The sequence below is a fragment of the Bos grunniens genome, chromosome 20 (assembly GCF_055505025.1).
Source record: "Bos grunniens cultivar Pamir isolate PY7600 chromosome 20, Bosgru_T2T1.0, whole genome shotgun sequence".
Taxonomy (NCBI): domain Eukaryota; kingdom Metazoa; phylum Chordata; class Mammalia; order Artiodactyla; family Bovidae; genus Bos; species Bos grunniens.
Window position 1 is genome coordinate 12,511,861 of NC_141184.1, and position 18,195 is coordinate 12,530,055.

Genomic DNA, 18,195 nt, shown 5'->3' on the forward strand with positions numbered 1-18,195 from the left:
TAATTACTTTCAATTGACCCTGTCCTAATACAAACTATATTAACCTTTTTATGACAAAGCAAGGAAATTGATTTAGCATAATAAGGTTGGTCTATTTGCAAAGCTCTCTCTAACTGAATTTCAATAGGCACTTCGTTATTTCATAAATGTTCCATTCAAGCTTTGAGAAACAAAGTGTGCTGGAGACACAAAAGTCTCTGTATTTGCCTCTAGCCTCATTCACCCCACCCCCACCCAAACCCCCAAGGCCCACCCCAAAATGCTGGAGTTGTACCCTGACCTCAGACACACAATTACTTATCCTTCTGAATTAGAGGAAATAAAACACATAAATTCTAATCACCTTATAATGCTCCTACCTTTACATGATTTTTGGATATGTGTGACCTGATTTAAAATAAACTGTATCAGCTTCTTTCTCTGAAAAGATCTGTCCAACTGCATAGCCAGCAATAAACATCCTTTTCAACTGTTACTCAGAAACTTGACAGATCACATACATCCTTATCAAATCTAGTAAGGGGCTGCCTAGTCATTTTCAACCATTTAACAGATATAAATAGCAAGTGCTTAAACATGCCTTTTTGAATATGAAAAGTAACTTAATATTCATCCTCAGTATTAGAAGAGGTTTCTAAATGAAAGAAAAATATTCTACTTAAGCTCAGTTATTTCTGAGGAAAGAAATTAACTGGAGCACCACTTCTTTTCATAAAAAATAATACAGTATATCTCAGTTTTTCACAGAACCATAACCACAATATCTTGCCTCCCCATCACCCACCTCTAATTATATTCAATGGCCCTCTCAGGGAATGTGAGGTTTTCCTTTTTATTTTCAACACCTGGGAATACTCAAGGAATAATCATAGTTTTGCTATATTTCCTCTCACAGTGAGTACAAGACACAGACTGCCAAGCCATCTACAGACACCATCTCATTTATCCCCACAGGACCCAGGATGTATATTTTAATATTTCCATTTTTATAAAAGTAGAGGCAGGAGATTCAAGAAAGTTCAGAAGCTTGCCCAGCTAAGGTACAGGAGACCCATTTCTCAAATCTACCTCTATACGCCAGCTGTAAGCCTTGTCCACTGTCTTCTGCTCTACCCTGCCTCCCAACTCAACCTTTATAACCAAGGCTGACATGTACAAAACGGTTCAGTTCGGTTCAGTTCAGTCACTCAGTCGTGTCCGACTCTTTGCGACCCCATGAATCACAGCACACCGGGCCTCCCTGTCCATCACCATCTCCCGGAGTTCACTCAGACTCACGTCCATCGAGTCAGTGATGCCATCCAGCCATCTCAGCCTCTGTCGTCCCCTTCTCCTCCTGCCCCCAATCCCTCCCAGCATCAGAGTCTTTTCCAATGAGTCAACTCTTCGCATGAGGTGGCCAAAGTACTGGAGTTTCAGCTTTAGCATCATTCCTTCCAAAGAAATCCCAGGGCTGATCTCCTTCAGAATGGACTGGTTGGATCTCCTTGCAGTCCAAGGGACTCTCAAGAGTCTTTTCTAACACCACAGTTCAAAAGCATCAATTCTTTGGCGCTCAGCCTTCTTCACAGTCCAATTCTCACATCCATACATGACCACTGGCAAAACCATGCCTTGACTAGATGGACCTTTGTTGGCAAAGTAATGTCTCTGCTTTTGAATATGCTATCTAGGTTGGTCATAACTGTCCTTCCAAGGAGTGTCTTTTAATTTCATGGCTGCAGTCACCATCTGCAGTGATTTTGGAGTCCAAAAAAATAAAGTCTGACACTGTTTCCACTGTTTCCCCATCTATTTCCCATGAAGTAACAAAATGGTTACTCTTAATCAAAGATTACAAAGATACATTTACTTAACACATTGTGGAGGAAATTTGCAACAACATGCTTCTATATTTATTGAGCACCTACTATGCCTCAGGCTTGTTTCAGCAAAGTTCACTAGACAGAAACTCAACATCCCTGAACTAAACCTCTGTCATCAGATATCCCCTTTGCTGTTTTTCAGTCGCTAAGTCATATTCGACTCTCTGTGACCCATGGACAGCAGCATGCCAGGCTCTTTTGTCCTCCACTATCTCCCCGAGACTGCTCAAATTCATGTCCATTGAGTCAGTGATGTTATCTAAGCATCTCACCCTCTGCCGCCCCTTCTCCTATTGCCTTCAATCTTTCCCAACATCAGGGTCTTTTCCAACAAGTCGTCCCTTTGCATCAGGTCGTTACTTGGCAAAGGATATCCCTTTGGAGGATTTCAAATTCTGCTTCAATAGTTTACCTGTAGCTTCAGGTGCATCCCTCAAGAAATCCACAAAGTAAGTGTCAGTTCCGCAATCCACCAAGAGTTTTTTCTCTTCACCAAACTCCTCCTCCACCAAGCTGACTAAAGTCTTATCAAACCAGGTCACGTCATCAGATGCCGTGAAGCGATCAGCAATAACTCGTTTACACTCATGCTTCCACAGCCTTAACAGTTCCTGTCAAAAGCATAGTTTAAATGCGTTATTAATTCCCGTTATGTCAGAGTTGGAAATTCAAGTGAGCAGTATCATAGAGGACCCTCCTTCCTGATTTAGAATGTGACATTTTTTAAAGTTAAGGCTAACATTACTGGTTTCCTTTTAATGTGAGCAACAGGTTTGGGAGCACCTTAGAAAAAAATCCTGGAATAATGGTTTTCATTTGGTATGTGATCACCAAAAAAGGACATTCTTGGGTGCAAAAATGATGTGGGGAACGTTACTGGCATTTGTACAGGAATGCACAGTCTTAGGATACAAAATTGTCCATGAAATATAACTGTCCTGTTAAAAAATAGATAAAATAAAAAGTTAAAATATACTGAGCTTCATTTCAAATTGGTCTCATCTGTGTTCAGTCACTCAGTCGTGTCTGTGACTGCAACTCCACGGATTGTAGCCTACCAGGCTCCTCTGACCATGGACCTTCCGAAGCAAGAATACTGGAGTGGGTTGCCATTTTCTTCTCCAGATAGTAAATAAAAAGTATTCATTTTCAGCCCTTAAATTAAAACAAAACCATTCCTAGATAAAATACTAATTCATTCTGAATGACCAACAAACTAATATTCTACATAAAAGTTTTATGTTTCCGATCAAATTAGTCTGTTTGGATAAGACATCTACATTATGGCCAGAGCATAGTGTAAAAGTTGTGTATAAACAACTCTCATGCATGCAACTGAGATAATTACAAAGATACATTTACTTAACACATTGTGGAGAAAATTTACAAAAAAAATCTGGGTTATCTGTCACCTCTTCTAGATACTCCAGGGCCCAAAGTTAACTGGAAGTTGAGAGAATTAATTGTTCAATACAGCTGTTCTGATAGCAAGAATAACAAAGCTTGTCTAAGTATCTTATTTGATATGAAAGACTGGTGCAAATTTCTTAACTTGGTAACATTTTTCAAGATAGAAGGTTTTTAAGTTATTATACTGTGAAAGTATTAGTCGTTCAGTCGTGTCCAACTCTTTGCAACCCCATGGACTGTAGCCTGCCAGGCTCCTCTGTCCATGGTATTCTCCAGGCAAGAATACTGGAGTGGGTTGCCATTCGCTTTGCCAGGGGATCTTCCCGACCCAGGGATCAAACCAGGGTCTCTCACATTGCAGGCAGATTCTTAACTGTCTGAGCCACCAAGGAAGCCATTATATTACTAATGATCAAATGCTCTTTGGTTGCCAGGAAATAAAAGCTTAGTGAAATATATTTAATGACATGGTTAAGACAAAAGTTCATGACAAACCAATTGCTGGAACTGTTAATGCTGATTTAAAATCAGCACCAAAAAAATAGGTACTTAAAAAGTAATATTGGTGGTATAGTGGTAAAGAGCTCGCCTGCCGATGCAGGAGACCCAAGAGACATGGGTTCGATCTCTGAATTGGGAAGAAACCCCTGGAGCAGGAAATGGCAATCTGCTACAGTATTTTTGCCTGGGAAATTCCACAAACAGAGGAACCTGGTGAGCTACAGTGCGTGAGGTCTCAAAGAGTCAAACACGACTGAGTACAACATAGCAGCATTCCACGATGCCATTAATTTGTCAGTAACTTTGAGGGAAAAAATTAAATTACATGTTCACTACTGCTAAAATGACTCCCAATTCTCTGTAACAAGGAGAGTGAGTTTTCCCCAAAATGTCTTGTCTTGGAGTCAGCCAGTGAAGTTACCTACTTTATGACTATGTGCGGTAAAGCTGGGTTTTTCTTACCATCCACACTTGATTTGCTTGTGACAGTTTGACTGACATTTCAACTGTCTCTCTGCATTTATGTGGAGAAGTCCCTAAAACCTATTTGCTTAACTTCCACCTCAGTACCATCAAAGTCTGAAAAAGAGGCTGGTGTTGTCTTAGCCTAAGCACATAGGCCCTTCAGCAAAAAAAAAAAAAAAAGTACTGCATTTTTACATACTATATACCTTACAATTTTATATACTACATACATACTGATTTTTACACACTAGAATTTCCTTTTAGTCCAAAGAGAATTCTTATAGTGCTAGAAACTGTTATATTTGAGTGTCTGTACAAATGCTCATTTTTCTGTCAAATGAAATTTCTACTCTTCTGCCTCTTTTCAGTTTTACCAATATTTGTAATTCTTTTAGTGCATCAAGTTATATGGAAAAGAAAGATCATGGATGACTAACAAAAAAAAGTGGTTTCATCCCTCAATTTGGAAAGTTCATTTATAAAGATAATTACTAGACTCCATATATGTGCATTAATATATGATACTTGTTTTTCTCTTATTTCACACTGGATATCAGGCTCTAGGTTCAACTAACTCAAATTCGTTCAGTCAGTTCAACTGATTCAAAGTTGTCCCTTTTATGGCCGAGTAATATTCCATTGCATACATGTACCACTATACATATGGAATCTAGAAAAATCGTGCTGATGAACCTATTTGCAGGCCAGGAACAGAATCGCAGACACAGAGAATGGGCTTGTGGGCACAGCAGGGGAAGGAGAGGTGAGGAAAACTGGGAGAGTAACACTGAAATGTATACTCTATATGTAAAACAGATGCTAATGGGAAGCTGCTGCGTAACCCAAGGGGCCCAGCCTGGGGCTGAGATGAGCCAGAGGGGTGGGTTGAGGGGGTGGGAGGAAGGCCCAAGAGGGAGGGGATTTATGTATATTTATCGTTGATTCACTGATAATCAATGATAATTAACCAATACAATATTGTAAAGTAATTAGCTTCCAATTAAAATTAAAAAAAAGATAGTTTTTAAAGTTAAAGATCAGGTTTATAATGTGAAGTTTATAATGTGAAGACAGACATAATAAAATCAACAGGCATTTTTGCCATTGTTTAGTATGAGAAAATTATGATGAAAAACAAAATTAATTTTACCTTTTATTCTACTCATTAGAAAATAATAGTATACACTGTCTCCTTAAACATAAACCAAATTTAATTGGAATTTTTAAAGAAAAACATTTGGCATACTTTCCCTTTACATTAGTAAAAAGCCACAAAAGAAAAAAATATCCATGCTAAAACATCTCAAAATATTTTCATGCCCATAAAAATTACATTACTAAGAATATTTAGAGTTTATAATAAATAACAAAGTTACTTGTTCTACTTTCTTACGCATCACTTACGTCTGGTTCCTTGATAACCTCTGGAGTAGTGTTCAGCATTCCCTGCCAGATCCTAGAAAGATCTCGAAGGTTAAAAACGTAATGGAATTTTGCAGGGGTTGGGAGCATTTTAATCTTAGTCATTTGCCATAGTCGACGTGTCAGGGGCACCAACTTCGTCACCCAATCTCTCACTTCTTCTGAGAAACCCCTCTGGGTACAGTAATAACCTACCCCAATCACACCTGAAAGAGGAAAAAAAGTCGCAACATTTTGACTGACAGTTCAAATCAACTAAATTAAAATGAAAAACGTAATGTAGAATATAAATACAAGGACACATTTTAATAGTTAACCACATATTAAAGAAATTTTGATTAATTAATTTGGGAGGGGGGTTAAACCTAAAAAGTAGGTATAGATTCAAGTGAGTTAGCATTCAAATACTGAAAAGCTGATTAAGAAATGCTGCTGAAAACTCTAGCTGAACTAATTCAGTATTATTAAATGGGTAACAATGATGAATATATAAAGTTGCATTGGACAGATAAGAAAAAGAAAGGTCTCACGAATCTTCTAAGATTATTAGTTCATTCTTTTGTTGCCATTCCATGCATTATAATATATTTTGATTTACTTTATAGGCAAAATTTTCCAGGCCAAAAAGGATAATTAAAAGTGATAATAGTCATTCATTCTGGTCCATTTACTTCTCCCAAGTTTAGATAGGTCTGGTGTCATTGGTTTCAAGCCTCTGCCCACTGCTGTGACTGAAGGCAGATATTGCCAACTCCACTACCCTAGGGCGCTAAGAAGACCTTCTAGTCTGCCAGAAGTTAATTAGGGTAATCCTAATTAGTTTTTCCTCAGTCTCAATTTCAGCGATGGTAAATTAATACCTAACACGAACGCATGCATAACTTTACACTCTTTCTCTGAAAAGATTCCATAATCAGTTTCTAAACTCATTTTCATTACTCAGTTAAATAAATATGGTTATCGATTGTGCTAGTGTTTCTTGGATGATTTCTGACATACTACACATGTAATCAATCAATAATTTATTTACAACCCTATAAATTACTCTGAGGATCAGACTCTGGCTAATCCCCATCCTGAGAGATATTATTGATATTTCTTAGGCTAAAATCATTACATGGGGTGGTTAGGTATCAGCTACATAAACTGCTGGTGTGGAATTGTATCAATCCAGACCTGAAATACATGTACCCATGAGGAAGGCATCTCATCATGTCTAAGACCACTTAATATTTAACCTCCTGGCTTAAGAAGCTAGCAACAATATCTTAAAGAAATACATAGGTAGGGGCTTCCCTGGTGGCTCAGTGGTAAAGTATCCTCCTGCCAATGCAGGAGACATGGGCTCAATCCCTGGTCTAGGGAGATCTCACATGCCCTGGAGCAACTAAGCCCATATGTCACAACTATTGAGTCTGTGCTCCAGAGCTCAGGAACCACAGCTACTGAAGCCCACTCACCCGAGAGTCCACTCACCCTAGAGCCCGTGCTCTGTAATAAGAGAAGCCACCGCAATGAGAAGCCTACACACGGCAACAAGAATAGCCCAAGCTCTCCTCGACTAAAGAGCCTGAGAAGCATCAAAGAACCAGCACAGCCAAAAGTAAACAAATAAAATTATATCTTTCAAAACGAAATACATAGGTATAAAAGATCTACCTTGACGCCCAACTCAACAAATACATAAAAATGCTTTTACAAACAAAATACACTCTTGAAAGTGATAAAGACAGCAGACTAGGGAACCACTCAGTGCTCCCCTCTGTGTGGACCTCTGGGTGGATATTTTCTCATTGCAACCCAAGCAGGGATTCTCCCCTTCCACGCCCCACTGACATTCATTTTTACCAAAGATCTTGTCCACAGAAGCATCAGAGGGTAGCGTGCAGTTAAATATCGAGAACTGCCTCTTGAGTCGCTGCGGTATATCATTGCGTCCACCCCCAGGATGGATCATAGCTGCTAAAAACTGGATGTCCACAATGCTGGTAAACTCCCCAGGCTTCTCTAGATTATAAAATCCATTCTGTTCCAGCAGCTGTCGTACTATCTCATTAGTAACCTAAGAAAGACAACTTTCAGAATTAAAAGGTCATTCCTTTATATCCCAGGATCTAAATAACGGACTTAATTGGAATTCAGGAATTGCAAGTTGAAAAAAACAGAAAACCATTTACTCATCAAAAAATAAATCAATGATGAACTAAGCAAATAAGATGCCCAACAGGATTGATATACCTGGTCTCCCCACTCATTGATTACTGGCATATTCACATCATCAATGAAGATAGTCATCTTCTTTCCTGCTGGAGGGCCATATGTGGTGCCCATGCGTTTATCCACATAGCTCTCTATTGTCCTCTGTTAAATGAAAAGGTCAACAGAAACATCTGTGAAAATATCCCCTAAGACATGGTCGATTATTTTAAAATTCCAGAAATGTTTGAAATGATAGAAATTACTCATAAAAACCCCAAAATGTCCCTAATTCTGGAAAACAGAGAATGAGGTACCTAAATTTTCTTGCATAACATTCATTTATAACCTTTGAAAATCGGTTTCATTTAGAGGTAAATAAAGTGGTAATCAATGTAAATTTTTAGATGAGACTTCTATTTTTTTTTTCATTTTTATTGGCGTATATTTGCTTTACAGTGTTGCATTGGTTTCTACTGCGCAGAAAAGTGAATTAGCTACACAGATACATATATCCAGGCTTCCCTTGTGACTCAGAAGGTAAAGAATCTGCATGCAATGCAGGAGACCCGGGTTTGATCCCTGGGTTGGGAAGATCCCTTGGAGGAGGACATGGCAACTCACTCAAGTATTCTTGCCTGGAGAGTCCCCATGGACAGAAGAGGCTGGTAGGCTATACAGTCCATAGGGTCACACAGAGTCAGACATGACTAGCAACTCAGAAACGCCTGCAAGCATTCAAATATTTGGATGAGGCAGCTAGGCAGCTGGTGTTAATCCCAGCGATGAGCACCTAGGAGCGGGTGCAGACTGTGTGATGAGGAAGAGATGTCTATGTTTGGATATGCTGATGTTGTTATGTTCTAGGTCATCTAAGTGGGGAGGTGCAGTTGGAGACACCAATCCAAAGATACGGTTTTCAGTGACTATTCAACAGGCAGCAATTCCAAATTCAGGAAGAAATCTCAGCTTCTAGGTTCACAAACTATTGAATTTTTCTCCCTCCTTTGTTTTTGCTTTTGACAATTTAGCTTTCTAATGATATATATAGCTTACTAGTAATGTCCTGCTATTTCAAAGACACTAGGGTCATAATGAAGAGGAAGAAAGTGTAGGTATGTGGCTATTACTCTATGTTGCCTCACTTGTTCCATCCTTGGTTTTTAGCTCTTAGAAGACCCCCCCAAGACATAAAATCTTCATGTCCCTATGAGTTCTTATCAATGGACAAGAGACTATCTGGAAGAATCTAGCCTGCCATAGGGAGTTGTCAAGAGATTATTAATTGCTTTATCCACTTAAATTCATTGAAAAGGAGAGCTAAATGTAGCCTAGTACATTACTTTAAATGGTTTTATGTTAGGGGATATGAAATTCTTCTTGCCATTGTATTGTCATGGGAAATTTGTGTTGTAATTGGATGGAGTGTGATATATTTATGTACCTTTCCATTTAAAAATGGTGAAATTTTTTCATATCCTTGGTATTATGTATTAAAATGATGATGGAAACTTACAATTTGAAATGGCTAAACTGGAGAGTTTTACAAGGACAGTTGTATAAGTTTTCCTTTCTCTCTTGGCCTAATTTCATGGATGTATTAGGTTGGTGCAAATCTAATTGCGGTTTCAGATGGTGAATTTTAACTCATTATAGAGAAATGAGGTGAAGTTGCTCAGTCATGTCCGACTCTTAGCGACCCCATGGACTGCAGCCCACAAGGCTCCTCCATCCATGGGATTTTCCAGGCAAGAGTACTGGAGTGGGGTGCCATTGCCTTCTCCTTTAACTCATTATAATTAGGCTCAAACACATCTGAATTAATCAAAATAGGAACCATTACAATCAACACACTTTTGCCAATGAGAAATAAGTTGGTTTATTCATGTAGGGTAAAAGTCTGTACTTTGGGATTAGACAAGCTCTTGGAAAGCATTTTCTGCCTCCTGCTGGTTGTGGAAGCATTTCCCCTACAAAAAGTTGTCAAGATGTTTGTCAAGATACTTCAAGATACTACTTTTTTTTAGGTGGTCAGTTGGTGAGAGATTAGGTGAATACGCGGGATGGGGCAAAATTTTGCAGCCCAATGTGTTCAACTTTTGAAGCATTGGTTGTGTGACGTGTGGTTGGCGTTGTTGTGGAGAAGAATTGGGCCCATTCTGCTGACCAGTGCTGGCTGCAGGACTTGCCATTCTCACTGCATCTCATCGATTTGCTGAGCATACTTCTCAAATGTAATGGTTTCTCTGGGATTCAGAAAGCTGTAGGGGATCAGACTGGCAGCAGAGCACCTAACAGTGACCATGACCATTTTTCGGTGCAAGTTTGGCTTTGGGAAGTGCTCTGGAGCTTCTTCTCAGTCCAACCACTGAGCTGGTCATTGTCAGTTGTCGAATAAAATCCACTTTTCATCACACATCACAATCTGATTGAAAAATGGTTCACTGTTGTTGAGTAGAATAAGAGAAGATGACACTTCAGAATGATTTTTTTTTATTTGCGGTCAGGTCATGAAACACTCACTTATCAAGCTTTTTCACCTTTCCAATTTGCTTCAAATGCCAAATGACTGCAGGACGGTCAGCGCTGAGTTCTTCAGCAACTTCTCATGTAGTTATAAGAGGATCAGCTCTGATGATTTCTCTTAATTGGTGGTTGTCTCCTTCCAATGGATGGCCGCTATGCTCCTCATCTTCAAGGCTCTCATCTCCTTTGCAAAACTTCTTGAACCACCACCACACTGTCTGTCTGTTAGCAGTTCCTTGGCCAAATGCACTGTTGATGTTGCCAGTTGTCTCCACTGCTTTACAACCCATTTTGAACTTGAATAAGAAAGTCACTTGAATTTGCTTTTAGTTTAACATCATTTCCCTAGTCTATAATAAATATAAAATAAACAGCAATAAGTCATTAGCAAAAAAACATAAAGTGAGAAGTGTGCATTAAAATGATGTATAACATAACCACATTTATTTAAGGATGCATCCCAATAGTATATGGCAAATTTCAACAATGCAAAAACTGCAATTACTTTTGCACCAACTTAATATCTTGAAAGATTGTTACAGTCATTTTAACTGATTAGTTCTTCATCATACAATAAGGAAACTATTTTTTGGATAAGTGGAGAATGCATTTTACCTCAATATACCTCCAGTTTCTCTTATACATTATCTTTATTTATTTATTAAGTTTTTTTTATATGGACCATTTTTAAAGTTCTTATTGAATTTGATGCAATATTGCTTCTGTTTTATGTCTTATGTTTTTTGGCCCCAAGGCATCTGTGATCTTAAGCTCCCCAGCCAGGGATCAAACCCACACTCCCTGCATTGGAAGGCAAAGTCTTAACCCCTGGACGAGCAGGGAAGTCCCTGTGTTTTATCTTTAACATGACTTAAATCATGAATCAGTGGGAAAGAAATGAGATCTTTAAGACTGAGATTCTAGAGCACGAGAACCATGAAGCCCTTTCTGTTTTCTCTGCGGTGCTGATTCAGCTTACTGAGCACATACATTTGAATAACTGATTGATTTCCAAACTACATTCCATGCAAATGGTAATGCTATAGTCAGTAGTCTGGGATTCTTCCCCAGTGTCCCCATTACCCCTTTCCAACACCCCTTCCATCGGTTTTAATGTTCCTTTCCACATTGCTAGGACATTTTTTTATAGAGCAGAGTGCAGTTCCCTCCTGTACCATCTGAGCTTAGAATGTAGCAAAAAGAGGGTGTTGTCCTCCACTTTCTGAGGGGAGAGGAGTGATTTAGTGTGACTGCATCTGCCCCAAAACAGATCATGTCAGGCTACAGATACCAGTTTGGAGGAGGAAATGGCAGTATTCTCCACTCCAGTATTCCTGCCTGGGGAATCCCATGGGCAGAGGAGCCTGGAGGGCTACAGCCCATGGGGTCGCAAAGAGTCAGACACGACTGAAGCGACTGAGCACGCACAGACACCAGTGGGCAGACTTCTGAATGAGGAGACAACGGTCTTCAGATCATGGAAGCCTGTGGAGCTCAGAGCACAGATCTGAGAAGCCTCTTGGACAGTAGCCCTGTTTAGCTTTTTTTTTTTTTTTGGTTGCACTGGGTCTTCATTGTGAGCGGGCTCTTCGTTGTGAATGGCAGGCTTTTTCTAGTTGTGGAGTGTGGACTCTAGAGCGCAGGGTCAGTAGTTAGAGCACATGGGCTTAGTTGCCCCAGAGAATATGGGATCTTAGTTCCCTGACCAGGGATTGCACCCGTGTCCCCTGCATTGGAAGGGGGATTCCTCATCGCTGGACTGACCACCAGGGAAGTCCCCTTGTTTAGCTTTGGCTGTGATTATAAGGAGATTCTGAGCAGGGCTGGACCCTTTGTATAATGGAGGTTGGGATAGTATCATCCACGTAGGCACCAAAAGACAAAACTAAATCTGTAGGAATAAACAGAAGCATCTCTGTAGAGAACAAATGTACAGATACCAATGCGGAAAGGGGAGATGGGATGAGTTGGGAGATTGGGACTGACATATATACACGACTGTGTATAAAATGGATAGCTAATGAGAACCTACTGTATAGCACAGAGAACTCTACTCAGTGCTCTGTGGTGACCTAAATGGGAAGGAAATCCAATAAAGAAGGGATGTATGTGTGTTAGTCACTCAGTCATGTCCAACTCTGTGAGCCCTGGACTGTAACCCACCAGGCTCCTCTGTCCATGAAATTCTCCTTGGACAAAGGAGCCTGATGGACTACAGTGGGTGGGTTACCATGCCTTCCTCCAGGGGATCTTCTCGACCCTGGGATCGAACCCAAGCGTCTTACATCTCCTGCATTGGCAGGTGGGTTCTTTACCACTAGCACCACCTAGGAAGCCCCTCCAAAGTGGTTAAGTTCTATTATAATTTAAATATTGCTTTTTACTGTATCTCCTCCTCTCTGGACAATGATATGCTCTAAATCAGTTGTTTGTTTTTCTCATATGAATGAGTGAATGTCACAGCCTTGTAAATTACCCACCCTGCCCCCAGTCAGGCCTGGAAACTTTTTTATAAGTTATAGACAATGTCTCTAGTGAATGATTTACAATTTTGTCTAGACTCTGCTGTTTCCCAAAGAAATCAGTTACTGAACATATTTGCAATATTGTGCCATCCACCTAATCCCTGGTCTCCTTGACCTACTGTCCCACTTCATCCATCCTTCTGGTGATATAAAAGCCCAGTCCAGTTAATAAAATCAAATGGGTATATTCATTTACTGGAATATTGTCTGTCTCATCCACTAGAATAAAAGGAGTGCAGGCACCTTGTTTATCTTATTCATCACTGCCTCCTGGGTGTCTATAAAGGTGTCTGGTATGATATATTTATCAGTAAATATTTGACACATAGATCAATAAAGATAAGAAACTCGGGAGTCATCTTTAATTTTTTCCTCTCTCTCCTATCCCTCTCTTCCAACAATATCCACTCAATCAAAAACAAGTCCTGTCCATTCTGCTTCTCAGCCCCAATTTGAATGCATCCTATAACCATCTCCTCTTGAGTCTCTCTGAATACAGCCCTATCTTTCCCATTAGCAGCCAGAATGAACTTTCTAAGTGGTGATGCAATCCTGCTCAGTATCCCCATGATTCCTTATTAGTGGCTTACAAGGAACACCATGATGCTCCCTGCTCACTTCTCCAGACTCATTTCTAAATATGCCTTTTCAGTCTTTGTTCCTGCCCATCATGGTCTTCATTCATTCATATTCAGTTAACAACAACAACAAAAAAAAAAACACATACCATAAAATAATGCTCCTCTCAGACTGATTTACAGTGCTCATTAAGAGATTCTTATTTACATCCCTAAAGTATCCATTTATGAGCCAAAAAATAAATAAATAAAACTCTCAGAATTAGTATTGTTGTTGTCTAGTCTCTAAGCTGTGTCCGATTTTTTGCAACCCCATGGATTGTAGCCTGCCAGGTTCCTCTGTCCATGGTACTTCCCAGGCAAGCATACTGGATTGGGTTGCAGTTTTCCTCTCTGGGGTAGCTTCCTGACCCAGGGATCAAACCTGAATCTCCTGCATTAGCAGGTGAATTCTTTACCACTGAGTGACTAGGGAAACCCCAAGATTAGTATTAATCAAACACAATTCGTAAAATATTGACTTAGATGGATGATTGCCCATAAAAATCACTTCTTTCAACCTGGCTTATTGGTAAAAAGTTGAAATCTCTAAGAAGGGCCTGGACTATGGGATGTATGCTGTTCTCTAAGAATAGACAACAACTTGACTCTGAAATAGCAGAATGATAGTCATGATGACATCACCTTAAGCCATCAGTGGCACCAAAACAAAGATTCTGACCTTGTAGTCTGTCCAGCTCACACACACATGGGATGTTTGGGTGAACCCCAGTTGGAACCCAGTGCCATTTTAGCCATAAAAACCAGATGGTCAGTCATCCACATAGACAGGCATGGAGTTGAGGAAAGCCATTCTAAGCAACATGTGGGGTCTTCCCAGACCAGGGATTGAACTGGTGTCCAGTGAATGGTGGCTCAGCTGGTAAAGAATCCACCTCCAATGCAGGAGACCTGGGTTTGATCCCTGGGTTGGGAAGATCCCCTGGAGAAGGGAACGGCAACCCACTCCAGTATTCTGACCAGGAAACTCCCATGGATTGTATAGTCCATAGGGTCGCAAAGAGTCAGTACGACTGAGCAACTTTCACTTTCCCCTGCATAGCAAGGCACTCTCCTAACCACTGAACCACCAGGGAAGCCCTAGAATTCTCATTTTTAAAAACCAAAACTTATTGCTATGTCAGCATTTATAAGATGGCTGTTGCATTCAAAACACTTTAAGATTATTTTTTAAAGAAACAAATCTTTTCAGAAATTCCCTCAAGAAATTTTCACTTTCTTCTTATTTTCTGTATTACTCACATTTTTAAAGATATGTGTGAATTGCTTGCAAAAATATTAATATTTGTTTGAGAAAGAAAAAGAATCATCTCTTTTCAAAGACTAACTGAATTCCTTAGCTAAAAATAGGGTGACCATGTAATTTTTGCTCAGATTTCATACATTGGTTAGTGAGGCGGATGCTATTCATTATTTATCTGAGACAACAGAAGTTAACTGGACAGTCCCTAGCAGAAAAGGACATAGAGCCTGTCCTCCTATGGATAAAACATGTGAAAGTGACCCTATGGTGAAAACAAAGGAAGCTCAGACGAAAACAATCTGTCCAGCAACAGACATGGGTCCCTGATACATGTGCCATTGTGGTAACACGAGAGGGATGAACAATATCTATTTTCTCATCTACAATTTCAATTTGGTTTGGAGCCAAGTAAATGGGAGACAAATGCTCTCAGCTCCATCACCCCTTGTTTAGCATGAATGGCTGAAAATTATCATGAGCAAGTTAATTACAGCAGTTGGGCTAATTGAAAGCTTTCTAAAACTAATGAGTCTAGCTTACTAGGAAGCCCTGATGCTCAGCAGTCAAAACAGGCCCTAAACAGAGCAGATGACCCCAAGATGCCTCTGAACAGAAAAATAAACAGTGAAGTGCTGAGACCCCCTTCTTACTGAAGGATAGGAAGGATCTGGGTTAAAGGTTATTAGCTGTAAATCCAACAACTGAACTCCTAGAGAAGAGATGCTAATACTTTGAAAATCTGCTTTATTACTCTTCTGATTATTATACCTCAGTATGGTAATGCTTCTAGAAATCTATTACATGGTTTATGAATTTTATATTAATAAGCAGGATGTTTTCTAGATTATGTGTGCCTTTTTCCAGGAAATGAATAAGTATTTCATGTTATAGAGATATAAAACACAAGTCTTTACCATCTGAGAGGGGTAAATATTACCAAGAAAGATACCAGCTCAGTCATGTCTGACTCAGTGTGACCCCATGGACTTTGTAGCCCACCAGACTCCTCTGTCCATGCGATTTCCCAGGCAAGAATACTGAAGTAGGTTGCCATTTCCGACCACGGGATCTTTCCGACCCAGGAACTGAACCTGTGTCTCTTGAGTCTCCCACATTGGTAGGTGGATCCTTTAACACTAGGGCGACCTGGGAAGCCCCAATACCACCAAGAGGTACTGGTAAAAATATGTGCCGACTCCCTGCCATATACTAAGGAATGTGGCTAGCCTTTGTCCTGGTCCCTAGGTGGGAGTCTAAATTCTTGGAATTTCCTGAATAAAAAGGATGTCTTTGTTACTAATGGTGGGTCTTTCAGACCACTTATGCCAGAAAGACTAACCATATGATTAGAGTGTTAGGGCTTTAAACCATGTCATATCAGCTCATCTCCCAGGGAGAAGGGGCTTGGAGATTGACTTCAATCACGCAGCCAACTGATCATGCTTCTGTAATAAAACTTTAATAAAACCTCTGCTCTGTTCACCGAGGCTCAGGTGACATCCTGGTTGGTGAGGTACACAGATGTGCCTGGAGAGTAAATACATCCTGTGACAAAGAAGGTTCACATTCGAGACCCTCCCAAACCTTTTCCTATGCATCTCTTCTTTTGTCAGATCCCAATTCATATCTTTTATAATAAAGCCACAATCATAAACATAACATTTTCCTGAATTCTATGAGTCATTCTAGTGAATTTTCAAAACTAAGGGCTCACAGGAACTCTTCAATCTGAATAATAAAGATACTGGAAAACATAAGTAGAGGATTTACAATGGCTGTGAAACTGCAGGTGAAGTTCAGTGGGTACATCAGAACAGTCGTGAGATTTAAGCCTCCAAAGCTCATCATAAACCTGGGCTCAGTCAGCAGCACCCAAGAGCCAGTACCTGAAACATCAGTGGGGTGGTTGCAGAAGAAAAGTTCAGACTCTTGATCACGTGGCTTTCAGGATCATATTTCGACATAAATCCTTTGATTATGACTGTCTTGGCTGTTCCTTGTTCACCAATTAACAGCACAGCCTACAGTAGAAATTGAGAAAGAAATAAAATAAATACAATAAGATGACTGTCATGGGCTCAGCTGTATGAGGACGCCCTAACTCCCAGTACTTCAGAAGGTGACTGTGTCTGGAGATAGATTCTTGAAAAAGATGATTATGCTAAAATGAGACTATTGAGATGTGCTCTTGTCAGTCTAACGGGTACCCTTAGAAGAAGACATTGTAATACACAGAGAAGCAACAGGCATGCACACACAGAGACGAGGGAGGACACAGTGAGAAGACAGCCACCCAGAAGCCAGGAAAGAGAGGTCCCCAGAAAAACTAAACCAGCCAACACCTTCATCCTGAACTTCAAGCCTCCAGAACCGTACAGAAAGAAATGTGCACTGATTAAGCCACAAGGCTGTGGCATTTTGTTACAGAAGCCCTGGCAAAATAGTACAATAACTAAAAGAGAGGATTTCTCTTTGGAGAAACAAGTCAAAACTCACATTCTCTCTCTGTCTGTCTCTCTTGCTATATATATATATATATATATATATATATATATATATATGAAAAAATTAATTATGAATTAAAGCTATTCAACTCTAATATTGTTGCATACATGCTCAGTCATCTCTGACTCTTTGCAACCCCATGGACTGTAGCCCACCAGGCTCCTCTGTCCATGGAATTTTCCAGGCAAGAATACTGGAGTGGGTTGCCATTTCCTTCTCCAGGGGATCTTCCAACCCAGGGATCCAACCCAAGTCTCTTGCATCTCCTGCATTGGCAGGTGAATTCCTTACCACTGAGTCACCTGGAAAGTCCCTAATACTGTTACTGAGGAATAATAAAAGAAGTAGTATACTAATTTGGGTAATATTTTTATTTATTGTAAACAGCAATAAAAAGCATTCTAAAATGAATGCAAGACGCTCCATGTTTTCAAGTGACATTTCCAAATGTGTCATTTTAAATAAAACTGAAAGTGCCATACCTTGCCCTGTTTAGCAATGGTTTTAATTAAGAAGTCGGTTCTCACGTTGTCAACATTTGGCACCAGGATGGAGCCATATTCTGGGGTGGTGTTAGATGGATAGACATATTCCTCAGTACATGTGTTCCAGTGCATCCATTTGCCTGAGATGAACAGAGAACACTTACATCTTCATATTTCTATTAATAATTTAATTCCTAATTATAAAGAGCAGACATTTTTGACATCTCATGAAGCCATCTTCCAAAAGCTCCTCAAAAAATAAAAATCATTAAATTCAGACATCTAAGTATTTAAGTATGTGTTCACTGAGTCAAAATTCCCAAAGGAGCTATTCAAAAGTGGTAATAGAGGAGTTATCTTGGAATTCTCTTTTTAAATATGTTCTTGTTGTTCAGTCAATAAGTTGTGCCTGAC

The 18,195-nt window shown here is 39.8% G+C and overlaps 1 protein-coding gene across 1 annotated transcript in view; it reads right to left on the reverse strand.

Annotated features, from left to right (window-relative positions):
* The window catches only part of DNAH5 (dynein axonemal heavy chain 5), a 330,796-nt gene that overhangs the window by 117,744 nt on the left and 194,857 nt on the right, over positions 1-18,195 (reverse strand). The window contains exons 46-51 of the mRNA XM_086361232.1: positions 17,779-17,921; positions 16,678-16,812; positions 7,902-8,024; positions 7,512-7,725; positions 5,646-5,869; positions 2,278-2,476 (exon numbers count right to left, since the gene is read on the reverse strand). Coding sequence (XP_086217358.1) covers positions 2,278-2,476; positions 5,646-5,869; positions 7,512-7,725; positions 7,902-8,024; positions 16,678-16,812; positions 17,779-17,921 — 1,038 coding nt within the window. The remainder of the gene's footprint in view (positions 1-2,277; positions 2,477-5,645; positions 5,870-7,511; positions 7,726-7,901; positions 8,025-16,677; positions 16,813-17,778; positions 17,922-18,195) is intronic.